General features: G+C 38.9%; 1 protein-coding gene across 4 annotated transcripts in view; it reads right to left on the reverse strand.

The window, feature by feature from the left end:
• LOC135450730 (glutamate carboxypeptidase 2-like) overlaps nt 1-24,190 on the reverse strand; it is a 29,704-nt gene extending 5,514 nt beyond the window's left edge. The window contains exons 1-19 of one of the 4 annotated variants that reach the window (XM_064719161.1): nt 24,028-24,190; nt 22,608-22,716; nt 19,517-19,703; nt 18,626-18,727; nt 16,966-17,091; nt 14,915-15,101; nt 13,673-13,766; nt 12,247-12,345; nt 10,490-10,575; nt 9,370-9,489; nt 7,880-7,962; nt 7,541-7,604; nt 6,953-7,020; nt 4,913-5,004; nt 4,000-4,090; nt 2,961-3,225; nt 2,044-2,125; nt 684-776; nt 219-365 (exon numbers count right to left, since the gene is read on the reverse strand). In XM_064719161.1, coding sequence (XP_064575231.1) covers nt 320-365; nt 684-776; nt 2,044-2,125; nt 2,961-3,225; nt 4,000-4,090; nt 4,913-5,004; nt 6,953-7,020; nt 7,541-7,604; nt 7,880-7,962; nt 9,370-9,489; nt 10,490-10,575; nt 12,247-12,345; nt 13,673-13,766; nt 14,915-15,101; nt 16,966-17,091; nt 18,626-18,727; nt 19,517-19,703; nt 22,608-22,716; nt 24,028-24,145 — 2,112 coding nt within the window. In that variant the 5' untranslated portion in view covers nt 24,146-24,190 and the 3' untranslated portion in view covers nt 219-319. Of the gene's footprint in view, nt 1-218; nt 366-683; nt 777-2,043; nt 2,126-2,960; nt 3,226-3,999; nt 4,091-4,912; nt 5,005-6,952; nt 7,021-7,540; nt 7,605-7,879; nt 7,963-9,369; nt 9,490-10,489; nt 10,576-12,246; nt 12,346-13,672; nt 13,767-14,914; nt 15,102-16,965; nt 17,092-18,625; nt 18,728-19,516; nt 19,704-22,607; nt 22,717-24,027 lie in introns of those variants that run through there. The other 3 variants (XM_064719160.1, XR_010441142.1, XM_064719168.1) reach the window with 3 other exon arrangements.
• Between the last annotated feature and the right edge of the window lie 1,440 nt (nt 24,191-25,630).

The following is a 25,630-nucleotide window of genomic DNA, read 5'->3' on the forward strand; positions in this document are numbered from 1 at the left end:
GGGAAAAAATAACTATTACTCATTAGGAAAATAAAACATACTTTTTGTGTTTTATAGACCAGTTGTAATCACTTGACATTGAAGATGTAAATAAATAAGAATATTGCAGCAATAGTAGCCAAAGTCCATGAAGCAAGAAAATAACATAAGCTACATTATAAAACTAGACTAGACTTGATTCACTGCCTCTTAAGTAAGATTTACTTCTTTACCTGCATGAGAGGACCACTGAATTCCGTCCCTGCTGTTTCAGTACTGCCCTCCACACTACATTTGCCTGCATGGCTGTGCTCTTAAAATCGATCAAATTGTAGGTTCTTCACACTATTTCACTTTCCACTAATAGGAACAGCTTCCTGAATTTCCTACAATTAAAATTATTTAAAATTACTCCAGGGCTAAACTTTTACATCTGTTTAGAAGCCAAATCAAACCAAGAGAAATTATCTGAATAGGCTTCCAACAAGAATCTTAGGCTTCCAACAAGAATCTTCCTCATTCTGTATAGTGTATCACACTGAAGTTTTCCCCAATGTCGTTTCTCCTTTTAATCTTATTCTTCCTGTCCCAAGTACTTTTGCTGTGTTGAATAAAATCATTATAACTCCATTTAGAGACTTGTAAATCTTAAAGGAATTTTCATAGGTACTCCATGAGGAAAGTGAAAAGTAAGCCTTTCTCACCTATAGAATGGCCTGCCAGGTAATCCAAGAGGGTCGATGAAAGCCCTTTCTAGAAACATAAGCTGATCATTTAGTGATCTGACAGCAAGCAGACTAAAGAAAAAACAAAAAGGGAATATGTTAAATATGTTAGCAGTGTATTTGACCTACTTTTAACTCAGCACAAATCTGGATTTATAAAGGGCAGTAAATCTGGGATGTTGAAGTTTAAGTGTAGGACACAAAAGATAGCCCGTGCTATCAGCTAACCTGCATAACAGAATTATGCTGATCTGTGCTGTGACAGAGTCTGGTTCATAACTGGAAAGTCTCTTAAAGCTGTTTTTAAAGTCCAAATGATAACATCAAAATACAGTGTTTCAGGTGCTTTCTCTCACATTTTCTCTCATTCCTGTATTTCCTTTTCATGAGGATGCTTAGACCATTTTCTTTTTTTGTACAAAGGTTTTCTAAGGACCCTCTTTTCCAGAAAGCAGACAAATTACTTTGATAAAATTGCATTTGTTTTTATGTAAAATCACAACATATCAGAAAAAGGAACCCTGTGATGTTAAAATCCTCTTTTAAGCCTTCTGAGAATTTCTGATGGTAGATTTTTAATTCCCTACAGCAGAGACCATCTGTGTCTGTGTGCTTTTAATAGCCCTGCACATACTATTGATGCTTAATAAATAAAAGAACTGTGATGAGGTTATACAGAATATATGAGGGTTTGGTGGTTTACATCCAAAGTAACTTGTAGACCTTCAAAGGCAATTCACCAATAAAAATGTTAAAATTTATATCACAGTAAAACTGGAGTAACTCTACTACCGTTAAGGAATTTTTTTTTCAATTTTACAGTTTTGTAAACAGAAACTGAAACTGGTTAGTTGAGATAAAGCATAGATTTGGGCCATCCATCAATAAAGCCATTTAGAAAATGTCACATACATGTCATATGTCATAAATGTCATCTTTTGCATAAGAGATTACTGTTAGCTCCTTTATCTGAAATTTGCTGCCATTAAAAATATGGCTTTTATTCTCAGTTAGTGTTCCATAAGGGTAAGCATATGGCTAAATTAGATTCTTCCCAAGAAATGGAACATACATACATGTATATACAAAACAAAGTTTGGCTTGTCATTCTGGGCATGGCCTACAAAGAATAAATTAAGAATTAAGTCAAGTGCAACCTAGGCCTTTTGGCATAGGTGGTGCATAGAATTTCTTGAAAGTTCTTCATAAATCACACCACAAATACATCTTATTTATTTACTTTTTTCCATTAAGTGGTAGCAAATGAAGACTAAGTCCTCTTGAGCTCAGAGGACTACATGGAGTACTTGGACAGGAAGTAAAAAAGTGTTGAACTTACTTATTGAGATCTATTTGTTGCAGTCTCTCATGAAAGCTAGCAGCAACTTCTGTAAAATTCTTCACAGCTGAAAACAGAGCATCTGGAGGGAGCAGGAGCAAATTATTTAACTTCAAATTCTGCAGATGTCATTTACCAAATCAAATTCTTCAATTAAAGCTTTATCTTCCACTGTGATCATGATCCTGAATTGTTAAAAGTCTCACAGAAGGAAGATGACCCCATATTCCTACATTAAAAAGTATGTAATTCTGTGTGCAAACCTCTCTTAGACACAATAGCAGTAAGTATTGTTGTGAATATTGTTTAGTATTTGTTGCTTGAAGAATGTACAGAAATATCAAAAACTGGATCATGGAACCAGAATCAGACTGTTCAGGTATGTCTGAGATTTTATAAATCCCAGCAACCTGCATTTTACTGTTATGTCACTCCACACAGAGTTTTGAGAAAGACTGACAATGTCTGTGTGTGTGTGTGTGTGTGTGTCTGTGTGTGTACACACATACATGTGTACCTGATACTGGCCATTAAAAGCCAAATCCTAAACTGAATATTCTATAATGTTGCTAATTAAAAAAAGTTTCTGAGGCACAGCATTATCCAACACAGTAAGCTGCAAAACCATGTGATTTTTTTTAAGGAAACAAGACAATGATACATTGTTGTCAATACTGGTGAATCATACACAGGTCAAAGCAATGCAACTGTAAGTGTTAACTCTATTTGGAAGTGGCGTAGTCCCCACACAAGCATGCTAGGGACAAAATATTCCCATTTCAAATAAAGGAGGGCATTGCTCTTGTTTTATGTACTGTTCATACAGCACAAGGTAGATACCAGCTCATGACTAAGACATCCATTAATCTAAGGCACTGTTAGCATTAACAGAGGAGGAATGTGAAGACTGTACGTACCAAAGGATACACTGTATGTTGCCAGCTCCTCTTCATGATTCCTTGACAAATTATAGATGATGTGAGCATAGTTGCTCACAGCTGATGCATAATCTCTACAGTCAAAGGGAAGCACAACAGAGTTGGCCAACTCGAACACCAGCCCTCCCCGTACCTGAGCTACTGTCAGATGATTCTTGAAAGTGGGATCATAAAACTGTTCCACAATTTCATAGGTTTCATAGACACTGTGGTAAACTGGATAGCTGCTGTATTTTTCCACATTCTGAAACAAAGGAAACCAATCCAAAACAAAAGCATTATTCAGCAATGTCTATATCGGCGTGGCTTGGTAAAGTTAAAGTGTTCGGGTCATACTAATCCTATGCAGCCACTATACACAGTCTAAGGAGAAGAACTGGTCAGTAGTGGCTCTCTTAAAGAGAGCCCTTAACCTATGCTGAGATGAATGGTCATTTGGAGAAATCTCTCTCCACTGACCATGTACACAGCCCAAAGAAGGTACCTAAGCACAGACACATAACTTTCAGTTGGCTAAATCCAGGTGAGATTGGACTTCTTCTCTTGCTTGGATACAATAATCATTTGTTTGTGTCCTTGGATATTCCTTCCTTTTCAGAGGAAATGACCACATTGAATAGTTTGCTCCTTGAACATTTCTCAGTTCATCTTCTCTCACAGTATACTCCAGAGCCCAATCCATACTTTCAATAAAACACAAACCATTTTGAATTCAAAGCTTCATAAAGTGTTAAAAATAATTTGAAAGTCACCATAAGCTACTCAGAAGCCCTCATCAGCCATAGGTAATTTTGAGCACATCCATTTACCCTGAGCAAAAGTCCTTCTGTCTAAGTGACAAGTTGATAATTCTTATTTATTACGTATTTGTTTTGAGGGAGCACATAGAGCTGTAGGAATTAGACACCACTCTGACAGATTGAACTGTACTATTCTAAAAAGCTGGAAGTCTAAATGGCTCCTTTATACATGATGTTATTCAGGCACTTACAAGCAAGACCAAACTAAATAGACTTACCCAATTTTTACTGTAACGTGCTCTGCCTGAAGCAATGCCAAGACGTTGAAAAAATGCTTCAAAGTCATTGCCAGAACCCAGTTTATTTATTCTTTAAACAAGAAAGAGGGAAATGCCTTGAGTGACAATACTTAAGGTATAATTTTAGTTTGCTTCCAAGTATACCATGGCAGGTATTTATTTATTCAGCAGTCAGTCACTACACACCACATAGTCTTTCCCCAGTGTGCTCTTTGTCAACATACCATGAACTGCCTCTGACCCCTGAATTACCTGCACCTCATAAATTCCATTCTCTGAGGATCAAAGTCACCCTTTTTAGGGTGAGAGGTATCCAGTTCTCAAGAAGACAATGTACCTCACTGTCTTTTTATCACTGACAAGAACCAGGGACCTTACTCCTTCCAATGAACTTCCACTACCCCAAGCTCTCAACTCAGAGAAGAAATCACAGTAGTACATGAAGTACATGGCTTCATGGAATAAAATCAGTTTTTGAGATCCTGTAGAAATCCCCCAGTAGGACAATGTTGTAAAATCCTTCCTGGTGTGCTCTGCAGCCACCCAAACTCAGGGGCTTCCAAAAGACTGGAAAAAATCCAAGGGAAAGCTGTTGAGTTAACATCTTGTCTAATTACCACTGGCTTACCACTATCCTTATTTGCCTAAACCTCTATAAGCTAAAAGAACATGTTTAATATATTGCTTATCTACAAAGACAGGTTCACAAACCTGTTGCACAGTAGTGCTTCAGCTGCAATCATTAAAATTCTGGAATTTATATCAGCTGCGAATCATACCATTTCTCTTCAGGACTCAGCTTTTCATGAGTATTTCTTTAAAACCCACTCTCTACAAGTTTGTGTTTGTGATGTAATGTTTGGTATATAATTAACTTTCTTTTGTCACTGACCTGGGGACCTCTTTATATTCACTTGATGGATTTTTTTTATACCAGCTCTCATAAAGAGATTTTCCTTCGAACCCCTCATCAGGACTTGGTATCTAGAAAAAAGACAAAGGGTACAATTTTAAATGTTTAAATGTTACCAAACAACAAGTCAACAACCTGTCATCACACCAAGCCTATGGCTTAGGGTTATGAGTGAGTCATCTTAAGTCCCTCAACTTTTTTGCATTTCCATTTTAACACTTCAAATGCATAGCATTTTCCAGAATAATAGTTTATTTGCAAAAAAGTAGTTAAATTTAGATGGAAGAAAAAACAAAGAAAGCAAAACACTTCAAGCCAATATTTTAATTATGATATTTCTTTATGAAATTTTCAGCCATTTAATTTAAATATTCAAAAGATAAATCCCTCACAAAACCAATATATTTCGCTTTACTTTGGCAGAAAATTTAAATTTCTTCTTAGTTTAATTTAAAACTGTTTCTACCTTCTTTCAGTTCACAAAAAATATGTTTATGGATGCAGAAGAAACCTTAGAAGGGAAAAGTGAACAGTACCTGGTGCTTATGTGATCATAGCTGCTAGAGAGGGATACAAATTACAATCATTCTAAAGTTCACTCCTACTACTGACTAATTTGAAGGTACCTGAGCAGCTTAAACACTGTGGATGTTTCTTCATCTTTCCTTTATATTGGTGGACTGCTGAGGTTTTATAATTTTGAATCCATTAAAGATTATTAATATATATTCTATTATTAATCTAACTATCTTCTATCTATAAGAATTACTCCACAACAGGAATCAAATTAAAACTAATTTATTTGGGGTTTTGTCTGTGAAGGAAATTGCCCATAGAACAGAACTATCAGCATGGAAACTTTTTACCACAGATTAACTACGGATGGGATCACATGGGACATGCATCCTCATCAGCATTCTCTTCAGACATCAGCTACCAACAAGCCGTGGTTACATGCATTCATCAGCCTTTGCTTCTGAACTTGAGGAACAGTTACACAAGTATTTTTACTGGTATTTAGGTCAAGATTTTAATGATGGCTCTTGGTGTCCAAACTGAGACTCTGCTGACCTGATTTCCTGACAGTTCTGAACACTTTCACTTAGCACAAGTTACCATGGGAACTGCAGGTGATCAACCCTTCCTGAATTTGGGACAGAAGTCTCTTTATCTGGGTACCCACTTTTAACAGAGCTACATTTTATTTGCTGTCTTTTAATTGCCAGAAAATTATTATACTGATTTACTACTTTTCCTTTACTTTTGCACCAGTCTGATGCCAGCTTCCAAGAGATAATAAACTATCAAATGACTGAATACATAAAGCAGATAAAGGCAGATAAAGTAAATTCACAGAATATACACAGTAGTTGAATGTATATCAGATCAGCATCTAAAATATATACAAAAACTAATTAGATGTTCACAGATTAGATGTTCACAGAGAGACCACTTCCCAAAGCAAGGAACATCTTACATTCAAGATGGTGTGGCTATTTCCTGAGAAAGGTCCCTATCTCTCAGTTTTGTGTGCCACACAAATGTGTGACAGCATCATGGTCAGAGACAAAGAATAACTAACAGGGTACACAGAAGCTGAGCACATTGACCAAACCTGTCACATCACACAAAAAAACATGGTAGCCACCCTAATTTCTACCCCTGCCTAGAGGGATCAGAGTCTCCTACTACCATGGGCATTCTAGAAGTTGATCTGCGCAGCCAAGCATATGCTTGTTTCTGTCCTCTGGTTCACAGCATGATTTTATGCTTTTGTTCTTAGAAGGAATACTTTCACAGGAGGAGTGGAAAAAAATCTCCTAATTCCAAATAGTTACTAATTTAATGGTATGAGCTTGGAATCCCCTTATCTGTCCTGGGAAAAACTCCAGTTCCTTAGCTATTGACCTAGAAGGGGTACTGCAATCAGAAAAGAAAGATATGACACCATATTTTTACAGAGCCCCATCAAGTAAGTGAGCACTGAACATACCAGCTAAAAATTTCAAGTGGTATTACCTTTTTAGTCAGACTGTAAACCAGGCTGTACATCAGCGGTGTGCAATCCACTCGCAGTGTGTAGTTTCCTGAAAAAACATGACAAACTATTTAAAGAAGGAAGTTCCCTCAGTTGAAATTTCATGCTGTTACTTATTAGGAAAGAGACTAGGGAGCTACACTCTTTAAGAGGAGCAAGCTGAGAAGAGTTTTCCTATGATTTTCCCAGTGCACTTTATTGGTTAGGTTGAATTAGAGCCCAGCTCTTGAAGCAAGTCTTAAAAGCTTCTCTTATGCCCCCATGATTAATATGCACATTATAAGAAGAAGCTGACTCTAAAGAGTTGCCACAGAATGCAGGGCACAACACTTCTTGTCTCTCTTATGACCTCCTAAACAGTGGGTCACTACTGTAAAGGACTTTTTCCCTGAAAAAGCATGAATATCTGAAGGATACTTTATGATTCTAAGCCACAGTTTCTCCCCATATTGATTTCTGAATTAATACAACAAAAATTATCACATTGAAGGTCTCATGGATCATCAAGACAAAATCCCTCTCAGTCATACCACCACTATTCCTGCAAAACACAAGTCATATCCATGTACCTTCAACAGAAGAATCTGCATTGATATAAGCCACTCCCCGTGCTTGCAATACTTTGGCATTTTCCTTTGAGAAAGAAAAAAAAAAGGAACAAAATACTGATAAACTTTTTGTCCCTCAGAACTATCTTCCCATTCACAAAAGAAACAGCTGTTTCATAGAAGGATATCATAAAATGCAAGGAGCTAGAGATTCTTGGTAGTTCAAAAGGAAACTCAAGGGAGAGAGAGATTGTGTGTGTAAGAAAAAGAGCGGGGGGAGGGAAGAAGTGCTTCTTTCTAGTGCAGATTTCTCAAAGAGCAGCCACCATGCAAATCTCTTTTTGAACACTCTTAGTTTACCTCAGCCCACTCTGTTGATCCTAACAAGCCAAATTCCTCTGCATCCCAGCTTGCAAATATCACTGTTCTCCTTGGTCTCCATCCTAAAATGAAAGACAATGAAAATTTATTACAAAAATAAAAGCTGGTTGTTACATGACTAATGTGAAAACATATGGCATTTTTTTGGGGGCTGATCTTTTACCATGATCTGTGGGGAAAGAGATATCCATAAGGAACTTTAACACCAATTTCGGTAACCTTATCTAATAATGATTTGCTATTGTAGCAGTCTGTCCTCTACTTCAATATCGGGCCAAATAATGTATTTCGTCTCTCACCTTTAAATGCAAGAAAATTTTCTAGAATCTAAAACTCTGATTAAGGAAATAAATGTGCTGTGCACAAAGTCTTGAAAGAAAGCAAGAAAGCAAGAAAGCTTTTCTAATCCTCTTGCTCTGTTCAGTCTAGTATACATTGTATATCAGTGTCTACCCTGACAGAAAAGAGACATATTTTCATATCTATTACAGAACTTCTTTGACCTTTGAAATCATTGGAAAGATTTCAAAACTTAAGCAATTCCCTGTAACTTTGACAAATCACCTTCAAAAGAAAAATCTTTCACTTGAAGTGCTCCATTCAATTTAAAAGCATGCTAAATAGAGCAGGATCTATTGCTCTGATGCTGTACCTCAGTTCAAAGTTTTCTGTGAAGCTACTGGAACCTTTTCATCTTTTACTCCCTTTTTTTTTTTAACTTAATTTTTCCCCATTCGCATTCCAGAGACAGCTTCCCCTGATATTCAGTTACTGGGAAGAAATGGAAATAAAACTAAATGTCAATAGGTTTTATGTGTAATAGCAGGCAAAGAACACTTCTCTAGCACGGTATTTATGTCACAGCTTCTCTCCATGGGATGTCAGACAGGGAGACAGCATTTGCTCTGACAGCAACAGAAACCTGGTGCAGCTGACATTTGTTCCTATTCTAATGCAAGTAGGCATGAGGTATTTTTAACCATTACCTCCTACTATGCTTGCACAGCTCATTCTCAGCATTACACTGACATCCTTCACTTATTCTTGAATATGCCTCCAGGACACAGTCAAGTGCTGAGAGGGCTCTCAGTGTGGCCCTGAAGAAGCCTTTATGAGTTCAGCACTGTGTCAGTATTATAACACCACTGATATATCCAGTCTGACCTACCTCAAATACAGAGTAGTCAATTGTACCTAAATGTTGTGTTTATTTCACCATCCCCCATTTTGTTTTGTTTCCCTCTAGGTGTACTTTCTCTTGAGCAGAGTACTTCACATACACCAAGGTGTTTATTCAACAACAGCGTGTTTATTCAAGACATCAGTCTTGAATAAACATCTTGAATCAACATCTCTTGCATCAGAGATACAGGTTTTTAATTTCAAGCATATGTTTAAATCTCACCGAAATCAATGGGCACTGCTGAGAGTAGCTACTTTGATGTGCCTTATTCTTTTATTACATTTACCTTCATTTCTCAATTTTCCAAAGCTCCTCACAATCTCGTGAACCACAGCTGCCCCACTCTGAGGATCAATGCCACCAAACACCCATGAGTCACGGTGGCCTCCCAGGATGACATATCTGTCTAGAGAAATTAATTTTGGAGGTTTACTTAGGAATATTTTCTTCCTGACATAGAGACATTAACTTGAAGTAATTTCTAATTTTCCACGTACGTATCAAGCAATAGAGATTAATAGTTTATAATATACATGATAGAAAGGAAAAAAGTGTTTTAAATTTCTGAAGACATTTTTCTGTATTTTCAGTCAGTCTTGAAGAATTTGTCAAACCCAGTAACTGGATCCACAAGACTTAAAAACTTCAAACTTCATGTTATTAGTTTTATTACTGAATATACTACAGGTTTCCTCTAAAGATAGAAGCGTTTTTCCATACTTCACAATAGTGTGCTTCATGGTGAAGATGCTGTACAGTTTTATCTGTAGAGCACAGAAATTCACAGCATTGTGAATTCCTGTGCTGAATGCAGCATTTTTCTGGATATATATAATTAATCATAAAAAGGGTTGTCCAAATCATGACAGAGATATGATTACTGAGATAAAATTCAGACTAGGTCTCTGTGCTACTATAATATGGTTAACAGTTGTGTTTTAGGCAAGAGGAAAGCGCTGCAGTCAGAAGATAAATTATGTTATCATCATTCTAGGAATGTCTATATATCTGTTTTTTTTAGATTATTAAACCACGCTGGTTACAAGAGACTCTAGGATAGACAAAAAGTCAATAATGGTTGATATAGTGTCTTCCAATGGAACGCAAAATCCATTCCCATGTTTCTTAGGGGAGAATATCCACTTCAAAATATTCTTTCAATTGCAAAGTTACTTGCCTGAAGACAAGTATTTCCATCCTGGTTATGACTCCCCCTTGAAAATCAGCATTTACAGTGAAAGTGCTGACATACCCTGAACCATATGAAAACCAGTGCAAACACCATTTCAAAGATAATGCAATACAATATTTCAGAGAAAAGTATATTCCTCATCTCCCCCTTGTAACCATCAAGTACATGTAGAGGTCACTGCTCTTTCAGATTCTGCTGAAGACAATGATTTTACCTGGTTCCACTGTGCCTCTGATGGTACCAATTACATTGTAAATCCTTCTTACTTCATTGTTGCTATGAATGTGCATTTTCACCTTTCTTGTGTTTTAGGAAGAAAACACAAAGAGAAAATCCACCCGATTAGATAACCAAACATCTTGACACCTTTCAAAAGTGTACAATATAAATATAAATATAAATGACAGAAAAAGAATTTTGATCAAATTTATCTCCTATTAAACCAAAGTAAATCTGAAAATATTACAGTGTATTTTTTTCTGGATTCATACTTGCACAAATGAGAACAGCATTTAGCCCTTGACAACTATGTAATATTTCTGATGTCAATAAGATTTATACAGATAGTGGGATCAGAACTCCAAAGACCTATTGCTAGCAGCTAGTTTTTTAATTTGAAATATTGAAAGAAAAATAGAAAGCATCTAATGTTCAAAAGGTAAATAGTTCTAATGTTCTGCAGTTTGGTACAAATCAGAACTGACTCCACATCACAGTTTAATCCCAGCCAGCAACCATGCCCCACACAGCCACTCACTCATTCCCCCACTAGCAGCGAGAGAATCTATAGGGTGAAAGGTAGAAAACTCATGGGCTGAGATAAAGAAAATTTTATACACAAAGCAAAATCCATGGAAACAAGCAAAGCAAAACTGTTCAACCATCTCCAAAAGAGCAGAGCCCTATCACAAGTAATGGTGACTTAGGAAAACAAACACCATCACTCCAGATGTCTCCCTTTTTCTCCTTCATCCCCCCCTTTATGTACTGAACTTGATGCCACATGGTCTGGAGCACCCCTTCGCTCAGCTGGGCTCACCTGTCCTGGTTGTGCCTCCTCCCAGCCTCCCATGTATCCCCCACTCTCTCACCAGTGTGGCAGCATGAAAAGCAGAAAAGGCCTTGGCTCTGTGTGAGCCCTGCTCAGCAATAACAAAAACATCTCTATATTATCGACCCTGTGTTCATGAGAAATGAAAAACAGCCTCATACCAGCCACTGTGAAGAAAATGAACTCTACCCTAGCCAAAACAAGAACATTCCAGCACAGTCCATATTACTGCAGCATCTCAGGCTGCAGAAAACAAGACAACCTGAGTTGCATCAAGAGATTTTTTTTCTATAACATCAAGAGTTGTTTATCTGTACCACAGCTGAAGGTGCAACAACTCAGCCCCATGTTAAACAGCTCATATGAAGTCAATACATTGTACTCTGACAACATTAAAGCACATAGACTTAAGTCCTAAACTGTAATTACTAATTCAGCTAAAAACCATCTGAAGTAATAAAATTGATTGATATGAGAGTTTTTCTGGAAAAGCTGAGTAGAAAAACTGCTTATAAGAAGCAGTTAATTACTGCTTTATATAAGTAAAAAGCTAAGACCAGAAGCTGGACTCACAGGAACTTAAAAGGAAACAAAAGTACTCGGGGAAAAAAAAAAAACAAAAAAAAACCTCCAAAAAAAAAACCCAAAACCTCTCAACAAATAGTTTATCAAAGACTAGATGCTTTTCAAATGAAACTGGTTCAGGACTAGCTGGAAACTAAAGCAAGGTAGTCATATCCATCCAATCAAGACATAATGTACTAATGCTTTGCACTGAGCACATTTCAGCCATGGAAACAGCCAAAATCAAAGGAATTATATAAATAAACCCAGCTACTCTATCTTTGGTCAAACTCTATTGCTCTACCTGTTTTTTTCCCCTGATCCCAAGAACACTCTCCTTAGGAAACAAAACTGACCTTGAAGAATGATCTTCTGTAAATCCAGGACCAACGTTGTAAGATACATTCAAATTTCCTTTCCAGCTACTGTGAGGTGGTGCAGGTCCTCCCATATTACTGTTATGGAAAAAAAAAAAAAAAATCATTATCAGTTACAGAGCTCTTACAACAGCACCAAACAAATGAGGACCCAGAAACCACACTATGCTAGGTCCCGTATGCATGTAAGCCAGTGTTGGTCATTGTTTTGGACAATTTATACCACAAGCTTTGGCAGGAGAACAATCTGGAGTTTTAGCTACAGCTACACTAATACTAGTAAATTAATATAGAACAATAGTCCTCAGCATAGAGATCAGCTTGGAATGGTCTACAGCTATCCTGGAAGGAAGTGTTGGCCAAAAGGCTTTGCATATAAACTGCCTCTTGTAAATAGTCCCTGGAACATTCTCATACCTTGAACTGCATTTGCATTTGAATTAGCAAAATGCAACTTGGGCCATTCCTTAACTGCACAGGCAGTAGTTTTATGGTGCATGTCCCTGCACACTGCTTAATCTTATAGCATAGGCAGTTGATGCATGTCAAAGATGGCTAAAGTAGAGAAATATGATCAGTCCAAGTCACCCATTCTTGTTCCATTGTCAGAAGTGTCATGCTTCTCCTCTTAACACAACTGGAAATACAGTAATTCAGTGGATCACAATCACCCAGACTGATTCCCTTGAAGGACTTTTATTTTTGACATGAACTTCTGAGATACAAAGAAAGTATGCCGAATGTTCTGGTTCTTGGGGAGCAAAATATATTTCTTGTAAATGCAAGCATGTCTTTTACTGTAAATACATACTTCAGTCCACAGAACAACTTCAACACGTGTTCGGGCGCTGAGTAAATTGTAAATCATATAAAAATATGATAGCAGGAATAACTAGATGCTATGACTTCTCAAGACAAAAGTGAAAACAAGGACCCAGTATTTTTAAAGGATTTAGGTTTTATTCATAATTATCAAAACCAAGTTCTAGTATTATTTAATACTTATTGAACAGAAATATCTGGCTACATCAAATTTATACACAGTAATCTGCTCTATCACTACTAGTTGGCAGTGGATAAAAGAGTTTTTTTTATCTATATTTTTATAATTATGAGCAGTAATTCTGATAACAGAGATAACTATAAAGTTTAAAAGAAAAGAAAACCTGGAGACATATTAGTCCATATTACAAATGACCATTTCCAGACAACTCTGCACATACCTCATATGTAAAAACAGATACCACACTTACCTCCTACAGAGGTCCTAATAAGAAACAAACATATTAATTCAACAGCTACAGGAGAAGCAGAGTGCAAAAGTCATTTGACTCTCTTTTCAAATGCTCTCATAACTTCCAAAAAACAATCTGCTAAAAATACCTCATGTCTCCCATGCACTTACCGCAGTAATGATTCTGCATCATGATAGCCAATAGGATGAACTGGAATTTTTGGGAGACCTACACCACTGCTTTTGTCTAATCGGTACATGTATTCTGAAAGCAAAAGACAGACACAGATATTTTCATATTTACAAGTCTCAGAATGAAGCTGTACAATTCTTAGCATAGTCTTAACACTGGAGTCAGGAATAATCATTTCACTTTCCCAGAAGCTGAGCTGACATATTCCCAGTAATTTCATTCTTTGTGTTTTACCAACATACTTTCAGAGACACTAATCAAGGTTCCCCCCATAGTGTCTGCAGGCATGCATACGAAGATGGCTGGAAATTTTAAAATTATTTGTTCTTTTTTTTTTTAACTTTTTTTGAGTTGAAATACTTTTACATAGAAATATTTCTCTTCATGGGAAAGAAGTTCAGACTAAGCTACACATGAAGAACAACAGCAAAGAAGGAGCCCACAGTGTCATGCTTGGAACATTCAGCTGGGAACTAAAAAACTTTGCCAGTTGATAAAGAGATGCAGATAAAAGCTTATACACTGGACTATTGAATATTCTGGATTGCTGTTTATGTGTACAAATCAAACTCCAGGTTTTGTTCTGACAAAGCTCAAATACAAATATTTTTTTTTTGTGCAAATCTTAATCTTCATGGACAAAAGCATATACGCAATAGTTTCCTCCTTAATACAATATTCACAGGAACCCTTTGTGATTGAGGGAGCCAGGGATTCATCTGTGTGATCACTGACTCTAGGCATGAGGAACCAGAAATTTTCTTCCTGGTCTGCTCTGCCATGCTGCTGTTTTGAACATGTATCCCCTTCCAGCTCAAGTTCTGCTGCCTAGAGACAACACTGCCCATCACTTAGGGACTGCCTTTCTTGAGGTGATTACCTCTCTCAGATATGCTGGCCCAAGTGCTGGCATAAATAATTCTTAATGAGTTTCCATCAAAATGATCTGGTTTAGTGCTAAATGAAACAGGCACAACTCAAGCAGCTGAAGAAGCATAAGGTGAAGGTGATTAATACACATCAGTACTCTAGGGCTCCCCTAATATCCTCTCACTTTCTCTCATGCGCCATTTACACAAATGGCCTACTGCAGTGAAACCCAAAGCTGCCTTTTAGCAACAAAGACTAAGAAAGGAAGTGTGCTGTTATAAGGGAGAAAACATCCTCTGCCCTTTCTTGGTACCAGACCCTCAGAGAATGCCTTCTCTAGAGTCACTCACCTTTTGCAGGATAACCTGGAGTCAGAGGATCCCCTGCTCCATTCAGGTTTAATACATTCCCACGCTGGGCTCCTCCACCTGGAAGGTCCCAGCCGTTTGGATAAGGATCTACTCCAGGTGCACAGTAGTCAGCAGGGTCAGAGTACAGAATAATTCCCTTGGCACCCGCCAATTCAGCATTCTTCACCTGTAAAGCACATCTCCAGTCCCTATCCAGTCCTTTATAGCTTGACTCCAGAGTTCAAGGGGCAAAACAAAGTATAAATTACAGCGATTTTTCCTCAGGATCCTTTACAGTGCTTGGGATAAGTCAAGGGCCCATAACTGTCTCCTAATTTTCTGAAACATATATATACAGATATCAGGTTTTATATGCAAGTAAAAAGTTTGCTCTTGCTTGGACTTTTTGTTAGCAGATAACACCAGTAACATGGAAAACATTCTCTACATTACTGCTACATAACCTGAGTTTTCATTCTGTCATCCAGATCAGAACAATCAGCTGACTATTGAAATGTACATAGCATGAACAGAAAAACTGTATCACATTAATGCAACAGTATCTTTCAGGTAGTCCTGTACTTACCTTATTTACCTAAATGATCTCTGAATGGATCTCAGGGTCTGGTCTATACAGGAAAATTATAATTGGAGAGCTTGAAACTGCCTTTGGCTGTGAACAACACTAACTCCAGGGAGCCCACATTTTAGGCTCATTACGGCAGAAGGACTGACCCGCATGCTGTTTTAAAAGTGTTCTTGTGTGACTTTATTATTGCATAATATATATCATTCTGACATCCCAATCTGGTTTGCTACTAGATATGACAGTGATGGATAGTGACAGAGTGACAACTAATCCTCAACAGTTTCAAATTTGGGCATTTTAACTCAGAAATATCATAGCTTTTTTTTCCATTTCTTTTTTTTTTTTTTAGGAACTACAGTACCTCCCTTCATCTTCTACCCTATTTTTGCACACCATTAGGAAGTTTAAAAAGTTTCAGTACAGTTCTCCAGATTTTATATAGGCTACCAAATTCTTCAGTATGTAAGCAGTCATTAGAAATAATATTGCAAGACTGAGCATATCCCTTTGTGTAAATGAGGGGAGGGCATATAATTTCCAAACCACAGGAAAACTGCCTCTCTAGATATTAGTAGCTCTAAGATATTTGTGTTTCATTCTAAGGAAAGATCCACAGACAGTAATACTTTCTTCAATTTTTAAGTTTTTTCCATTCAGATAGTATCTTGAGGAGCGGTAAACAATTTAGTGAAAATATTGTCTGACCCAGAATATAAGTTATATACCACTTCTCACTGGTGAATATTATATGTATGTAAACCAGTGAGTTATCTATTTAAAAGCTTCACACAAGATTAATCAACAGCATATAATAAAAACTGGCATCCAGTGAATTCAGTGCCTAACACCCTTAGGAAACTGACAAATACAAATTATAGTCCTGCTCAGATTAGGGTCAAAATAGTTGTTGAACAAGAACCAAATGCTCTTACATCTCTTTTAAGAAAATAACTTGAGTGTATGCCTGAAGTATGTACAGGATTATGTCCTTTCTTGTTATGTTGTGGAAGCCTGTGAAAACTGTAGTTTAAATATAAATTTAAATGATAGATATGACAGAGATGTTGAATAACCAAATACAGAATTTAAAATAACTTTCATATAGCTATAGACTCTCTCTGGTGTACAGAAACCATTAAAAAGAAACACAATATACACATAGTAAAGAACAACTGATCCAACAGGGAAGAACAATCTAGTTCAGAATTAGAGTGCATGACACTCTATTAGTGATATTTTGGAACAATTTATTAAAATATGGAACATTTTCCAACTGATTTACTTTTATCCTAGAAATACTAAAGATTCATCTTTGAGCACAGGTCTATGGAAACTCTGTTACTATAAATCTCCAGAACACCTTGGGGAAGTGTTTCAGTCTCTTGAAAATACTGAAGAGCAGAAGAGTTGAAGTAGGAGTAACACTGAGAAGGGCAGCAATGCTTTTATTCACAGGGATTACCTTATTTCCTCTGAAGATCTTCCCATATCTGGCAATAACAATCTTTCCTGTGCAGTTAATTCCCATGTCACGTTCTAATGTAAAGAAGTCCTCGGTGCGGCCATAATTCACATACACCAACTCACCCTGAGAGAAAGAGGCAGGATTTGAAACAATAATGTCAAAGAGCACGCTGAAAGGAGTATGTGATCTAATAAGATAATAATGGCTTTTAACATAGAATTCTTGGCCATCAAGAACTCAGAAGAGCTTTGGCCCTACTGAGTATTCCCACTGAGGAGATTTATACACACTTCCTTCCTGGGCTTTTTGCAGTACTGATGCAGACAGCTCGCTGGAGAATGCTACTGCTAAAAGCACTAGAGGTGTTGTCAAACTCTTATGTTATAAGGTGAAAATAAGCATCAGATTTTGAAATGACAATCTTGTCTTTAGGTATTGTTTTCATTGGAAACAAAGTTTTTATATTTAATTAAAATAAAACAATTTCCTAAAGAAGGAAGAAGAAGCTTTTTAAACATTTCATCATTTCTTCACATCTCATCAAACCAAACAAAGCAGTGATGTTCTATCTTTCTTGGGTGATATGCTATGATAAAAGGTCAAAACCCATTAATTTTATCTTACACTATGTTCCAAAATTCCCACTGCAATTCTTGGAACACTCAAAGCTCTTATGTCCTAGGGTACAGATTATCTGCCTGGTTCTCCAGCTTTCTTTGAGTGTCTGAGGCAAATACACACAGTATTCCTTTTGTTTTCTGGATTTGAACAGCTTATTAACAAACATCACAAAGTACCTGACTGATATAATACTGAGCTGTGTGAGTAAAAGCATTAGCATCTTTCTAGATGGAACTTTAAAGCACACCCTGGACCAGGGTTCTGTCAACCTAAATTATTCTACATATAGAAAAGAAAAATATTGAGAACAACACCAAGAAATTCTAATCTTACAAACTATTAACTGAAACCCTAATGATCACAGAACAGAAAACTCCGGCTACACAGGCCAGCTTTATCAAAGAAAGCCCATCAGCTGATACCATCTGTATAACAAGACAGGAAGAATTACTGTTAAATTCAGATCACAGCAACACCTCTATCACCAGCTAGAAATGTCAGTAAAAGCTTTTCAAGCATACTCAACAGTGTGCAGCTATACCTGTCAGTGTGAGCCTTGGACAAGCAGCATTTTCAAAAGTGAGATTGTTCATTTGGCCGGGTAAATGTAACAGTCTATTTGTTCACCAAGATGGGAAACAACGGTGCATAGTTACAGAAATGTCTGGGGGGGTTTACAGCAGCAGCTGATGTTAAAGATTTATTACCACAGTTTTTAAGGAAAAGAAAAAAAAATCCAGCTCAGACAAACTAGAGGAAAATATTAAACACATATATGACTGCTCAATTTGAACGCTGCTTCATTACAATGATCCCAAGAACATTGGAGCTAGGTCATCTTTCCTACTAGTGATAAAGTGGGTTTTGAACTAAAGTCTAAGGAAGTTCAAATTATTCTGTATTGCTCTCTGATATTCTCTGCTATGGTACAGTACACTGTGGTATTCCATCTTTTCAATTTCTATTATTTCTATTTCTGTCTCTGCTTCTGTTCCGACCTCTATTTCTTTTACTATGTAGCATTCGACTATCTTACCTCAGGCACTCCTTGGGCTGAAAAGGCATTGTAGGGTGGCACCACATCTGCAACAGCCTCATATCCCGGAGGAGGAGGCTCAGACAATGATGTGTTGAAAACCTAATAGGAAAAGAAAAAAGGAATAAGGTAAACAAGGCAATGTGAAAAAGGAATACTTTCTATTCACAAGAACATTTCACAAGCATCTGCAATCTAGAAGACTCTGGTTTCAGAATTCTACCTAAGAAGTGGCCAAAATTTTAGCAGGCACTCGGCATCCTTTAAAGTAGGCATGCTCAAGGTGTGAATTTACAAATCCCATCTCCACTCTTCACAGAGAATCCGGCATAAATGAATACAGGGTTCCCTGAAGTGGTCTGGGTACAGCAGATGAGAACAGGTTAGATCACAGTGGTAAAAATGCTTGCATTCTGATCATCTCTGAAGCTTCTATGTGCTATCACACAGAGAATGAACACATTTCTTTTGTGATAGCACATCTTGAGACCTAAATTCTAATCTTCTAGAAACTGAATTTAGCTGAATCATTGGTACTATATAATGAATCAATGCAAAGAATGGTGCTGACCAGGATTTCTTTCCTCTTTTTAAATAATACAGTAATTTTCAAACTACTGACTAACATCAAGTAATTCTCTTACCTAATTGTTTTTTAATCCATATGTCAGGATGCTGTATGAATCAGGGGAAATATTAGTATTCCTAACACATGAAATTCACTTATTATGAAACAAAGATGCAAAATATAAAAGCAAACTGGAATCCCTACTTTCCATGGGCTACCAGGCCCAGTACCATTAAGTACAGAGGACAGTTTTCCCTCAAAGCCTTCCCAGGTGTATGAAAGTGATTTTGTTCCCTGGTTGGAAAAACTGGTTGTTCAGGTACCTCATTGCCGTGCTCATCAATTATTGAGATGTAGTTGGGCTTAGTGTCATCGGGGTAAGAGAGTAAGACATCATAATGAACCAACTGAACCGAATCCAAACCAAATTTCTTCCACTCAGCTTGGATTTGCTGTGCCAGATGCATATTTTCCTTTGTTCCTGCTAGGTGAGGAAGCCGTGTAAAATTGCTAGAGAAAAGGGAGAAATAAGCAGGGTCAGGCACTGAAGGTCATAATCGGAACTCCTCTTAGCCTAGCTGGAAATCAGCCTCATAGGGATAATCAGATATACTCAGGCTAAATTAGGACCAAGACTTCTCTGCGTCTATGTATTGTTATGTTGTACACATAACTGAGATTAAGGGTTTCAGCCTGTCCTGATTTAGCACAGCTTGCAGCATGGCTTTGCAAGAATGGTGTGATGACACCAGCTATGGGGTCTTGTCCTTTCTTTAATCCTTGTCTTCTAAGCTATGGTAGGTCCATGCACTCCTATGCACAGTAAGACTTTATCATTGTGAAGTGATAAAAGAACTGAGTACAATTATTTTTGTGTATTCAATTTAGAAACATGCATAATTTCTCTGGTCCTTACTTGTAATTAACTAGATGTTCTCCTTGAATCACACAATTTTAATTAATTTCGGCACGAATACTGGTTTATCTGAAAGTTCACTCCTAGTGTGTCTTGTTGGCAAGTAAAAGTGAGTTTTGAGTACTGTATAAACAAGGAACAGAAAAATTCAACAATTTGTGACTTAAAAGTCATGCCAGCATGAATAACAAACAGTGAAAGAGAGCATAAAAAATGAACAGCCCATTGTCTGGGAAAAAAAAAAAATTCTCCAGTCCAGACCATTGTGAAAGCCCAGTTGTGAAGCCAGCTGAAAAAACCCTCAGTTGAATGAGGCTGTCATCATGATGTCCTCATTCTATCATATGACCATGCCATTAACGTGCCAAAGAAACATGTGTGGCACCAGCTGATGTTAATGAAGGAAATTGTATCTTTGATTATGAAGGGGTGTGAGATTAGGAAAAACTTAAATTCCGGAGTTCAAATAAGACCAAATCCAACAAAGAAATCTACTTTGAAAGAACTATATATATAGAATAGAAACAGAAACAGAAATAGAAATAGAAATGTTTTCTTGTAAGGGATGTACAACAATCATCTAGCCCCACTGCCTGACCAATTCAGGGCTGACCAAGTTAAAGCATGTTATTAAGGGCATTGTCCAAATGTCTCTTGAACACTGACAAACTTGGGTCACTGACCACCTCTCTAGAATGTCTGTTTCAAGTCTGAACATCCTCTTGGTAAAAAAATTCTTCATCATGTCCAGTCTGAACTTTCTCTGGTGCAGCTTTGAACTATTCCTATGCATCCTATCACTGGATACTAGGGAGAAAATATGCTCACCTCTTTTGCCACGTCCCCTCCTTAGGAAGCTGTAGGAAGCAATGAGGCTGCCCCTCAACCTCCTTTTCTCCAAACTAGACAAAATCCTTAGCAGCCAAATGCTGGTGGATAAAACCATGTTCCTCTGATCATGCTTAAATCTAATACTGTACTAAAAGTCACTGTTACAGTGACACTATCATCTTCTGGATGACATATACTGAACCAAGAGCACACTTACATGCTATTTGTGAGAATGGTTGTTTTCTAAAGGAGTTACAAGTGTTTAAGTATCACATTTTCATTAGAAGTTGATTTATGCAATAACATTTTCCTGTATTACACTCCCATTTAACTGAACATTGTGATTTTCTTCATTTTTCTCTTCTCAGCTGACTGCCTGTACTGGTAGTTCTGAGCAGTGACTAAGCATCTGCTGTATTTCACTGCAGGACTGGCCACATGACAGCAAATGAGGTACAATGCTTTCTGCTTACATGGAGACAGGTAGTTCAAAGGGCAGGAAGGTCCTTTCACAGAGCTGTTTAACAACAGCTGACTTTGCAAACGCCAAAACACAGGTTAAGACTCTAAAAACTCCTAAACCTTTGGTTTTGAATGTGTATATTATATCCCAGTACATGAGCTAGTAGAGGCCATACTTTTGAGCTAATTTATGTACAATTATTTGTTCATGGCAAATACACCTAAAATGGAAGCAGTGGGATTGCTACAATCCTATAAACTGAAAATAGTGTTTTAGTAATTTAGTTTTGCACAACTCCATGTTATGTAATCAGACTGGGAGTATGAGGCAAATCCAAATTTGTTGATTATTCCTACAATAGCTGATGCTCTTTCTTTACACTGAAAGTAAATTCCCATCAATAAACTATGACTTGTGGCCTATTATTGACTGGAATAAATATAAAATTTTAAAAAACACTACACTCCAAAGAGAAAAATAATCCATTAGTTAAAGCTTCTAAGTTACTAAAACAGAAATATTTATTACATAGATTAAATTTTAGTAACTTTAAAGTATCGATATTGTAATGTTCCATTTTTTGAATTGTTTTAAGCATGACCAACAAGTCAGAGAGGTGATTCTGTCCCTCTACTCTGCTTCATGAGACCCCAGCTGCAGTGCTGTTCTCAGCTCTGAGACTCAACACATGAAGGACAAGAACTTGATGGAATAAGTCCCAGAGGAGGCCATGAAAATGATCAGAGGGCTGGAGCATCTCTCCTGAGAAGAAATGCTGAGATTTAGGGCCATTCAGCCTGGAGCAGGTTCTGAGACCCTATAGCATTTTCCAGTATCTGAAGGGGGGCTTACAAGAAGGCTGGAGAAGGACCTTTTTCAAGGGCATGTAGTGACATAAGAAAGGACAATGGCTTTAAACTGAAAGAGGTCAGCTTAAGATTGGATATTAGAAAGTAATTCTTTACTTTGAGAGTGATGAGGCACTGACACAGGTTGTCCAGAGAAGCTGTGGATGCCCCATCCCTGGAAGTGCTCAATGCCAGGTTGGACAGAGCTCTGAGCAACCTGGTCTAGTGAAAGGTGTTTAGAACCAGAGGAGCTTTAATGTCCCTTCCAACCAATTCTATGATTCTGTAGTCACTGGGCTGGCTCCCACTTAATTTTTTTTTTCTTGTCTGAACTGATTAGTCTACACACTGCTTACTAAAGAAACTGCTTGATGTTTTCCGCTTTCATTTCAGCCATAAATGCTGTCCTCATGTCCTCATGATTACTCAGAGATGTCTTCTGATCTGTAGGTTTTGCAAACCAGCCTGTACAACACATGAAAATACCAAAGTAAAAACATCAGAGCAATATTCTCATGACACACACCGCTTCTCTTTGGTGTCACCACAAGATTTTCACTGTTTTACATTTCAGAACTGTTTTCCTTTCAGCACATACAAGTAGCTACAACCTAATGCAGGCTGCAAAGTGATGGTGGTGTTAGTCCCATAAATGGTAAGAGAAGATTTATCTGGGTAGATGTTGAGTGATATAAAATACTACCTTACATTTATTCATCAGTTATTCTCCTGTAGATGCTAAGGAGATTTATCTATCATCCTTGAGCACCAGAACGTCATGCTGTCAGTCATACAGTTACCTCAATAATAAGGCAGCAGCTTTACATAAAATGCACAAAAACACAGGCATACTTTGTAAGGAACAGATGTCTTGTAACTCCTTTCTCACTCTCTGGTCTGTCTGGCTTCTTTCTGGAATCCTTCCTTTTCTGAGCAAGCACTACCAGAGTAAGTGATGAGAGGAACAGCTGGCTAGAAAGTGTTCCTGACATCTGTTTTAAAGTCATACTGGACACATTCAGTATATGTGCAGCAGCAGCACACGGGTACTGTGAATGACAAACCTGTGGGTTCAAGAGGGTAACAAGCTGGCACCAGTGAGGCACTGGTTACTGGCACAGTGAAGGGCTCCACATGAGAGAGGAATTCAGTCGGGGCTTCCCAATGGCAGCAATCCCAAGTACATACCAAATGGCATTGCAAAATACAAGTGGCCCCTTTGTTTTCTTTCCTTTTGTAAGCTCATCATGATTCAGATGTGAACCAAAAGCAAGGTAGGGATGGGGAATCTCTTGCAGCAGCAACCCTCAGTCCTGCCTGCTTGGGACCAGGAGCAGGTGAGACACTGAGACTATTTTTCCCTTCCTATCCGTGCCCCTCCAGACCCCTGTTTACCTTCCTGCCTCTCTGCCTGCAGCTGGTGCTGTTTCAAAGCAGCAGGGTCGAGGGGTGCGTCTTTTGTCCCCTCCTCACAAACCCAGCGCCCCTTTTTCTTGCCCACTATTTTACTCCTATTTACTTGAACAAAAAGTGAATAGAAAAACAAGCCAAAGACACAAACTCCCTTCTCCTGCGGAGAGGCTGGACATCCCAGAGAGGCTCAGTGACAGCACCGGCCCGCTGTGAAGGGCAGGTGGCATCGCCCGGCTGAGCACGGACTCACCTCGGCCACCCTCGGCACAAACTCCCGCCCGCTCCCCCCCCCACCCCGGCTCCGAGCCGCGTTCGCCGGCTGGACGAGCCCCCGATGCGAAGGAGGGTTAGTCCGCACTGTACCGATGAGGAACCCGAGGAGGAAGAAACCCGCCGCGGCTCCCAGGACGACGGCCCAGAAGCGGCCGCTGGCTGCCCTGGGGCCGGCCGACTCCGAGCGGGCACCGAGCGACGTCCACATGGCTGCCGGCCCGGCCGCCTCGCCGCCCGCAGTGCCCAGGCCGGAGCCCGGCCGGCCCGGCCCCGCTCTCCCCGCCCCGTTCCGCCCCGTCCCGCCCGGGGTGAGGCCCTCCCGCCGGCAGGCCCGGCCCGCTGGGTGAGCTGTGCCTGAGCGCTGGCGGCAGCTCCGGGCTGCCCACCGCCCCTCTGCCGGGCATCCTGCCGCCCCGTGTATCACAGAACCACAGAATCAAATAGGCTGGAAAACACCTCTGAGGTCATCGAGTCCAACCTACCATCAAAGACCAACACATCAACAAGACCATGGCACCAAGTGCCGCATCCAGTCCTTCCTTTAACACCTCCAAGGACGGTGACTGCACCACCTCCTTGGAATCATTCCAGTGTCTAATCACCCTTTGTGTAAAGAACCTTTTTTTAAATGTCCTCACTGAATCTCCTCAGACACAGCTTGAAGTTATGTCCTCTTGTTCTGTTCTTGGTAGCCTGGGAGAAGATACTGATCCCCACCTGGCTTCAGCCTCCTTTCAGGGAGTTGTAGAGAGTGATAAGGTCACCCCTGAGCCTCCTTTTCTCCAGGCTGAACACCCAGCTCCCTCAGCTGTTCCTCATAGGACATGCACTCCAGAGCCTTCACCAACTTCATTGCCCTGCTCTGGATACTGGAATGTCCTTCTTGTATTGAGTGGCACAGAAGTGGACACAGGATTCAAGGTTTGAGTACAGAGAGGTGATCACTTCCCTTTCCTGCTGGCCACGCTATTACTGATGCAGGCCAGGATGCCATTGGTTTTTTTAGCCACCTGGACACACAGTTCTTTTAATATACTACAAAGGGCAGTGAGAACACAGAGCAATGGCTTCCACACTCAGTTTGCCATGGATTTCTCACACTGTGCCATGCCATGCCATCCTCCACAACCCACACACCAGAGCTGGCAACACCAGCAGGGCAAAGCTGAGGGGGAAGAAATGTAAAAGCCAATGTTTTAAAAGATACACTTTAAGAAACATTTTACTCCAATACCTAACACACTCTGACAGGCTATAAAGACTCTTCAGAGAGATGCGTGCCCCTGTGAAGGTGGGTTGATTACCATGTATCTCCACGCCCTATGTTTCCTTCCATTTTAGTGAGGCACAGCCCCAAAGAGAGTGGGTGCACCCAGCTGCCACTTTGAGGACAGGGCTGAAACTTTGTCTACTTTTGATTTTGCTGGTGTCTTTTCTTTCACCTCTTAAAATTACCACGGTATGATTTTGGAAAAACCTCTTTATTCAGTTCAGTCATCACATTTGGGATCAGACTGTACATTTAGGGCTGTGAACAGAGTAGAACTTTGCCTGCAGAGGTGACCTCACCAGCTCTGCATGGATTTTCATCCTCAGCACCCTTACTCGTGTGCCTGCTGGGGACACAGCTGATGTTTAACACAAGAAGTCTGAAGTTGTGTTGCACCCATGTCCACATACAGTTCAAGCAGTC

The sequence above is a fragment of the Zonotrichia leucophrys genome, chromosome 1 (genome assembly GCF_028769735.1).
Source record: "Zonotrichia leucophrys gambelii isolate GWCS_2022_RI chromosome 1, RI_Zleu_2.0, whole genome shotgun sequence".
Taxonomy (NCBI): Eukaryota; Metazoa; Chordata; class Aves; order Passeriformes; family Passerellidae; genus Zonotrichia; species Zonotrichia leucophrys.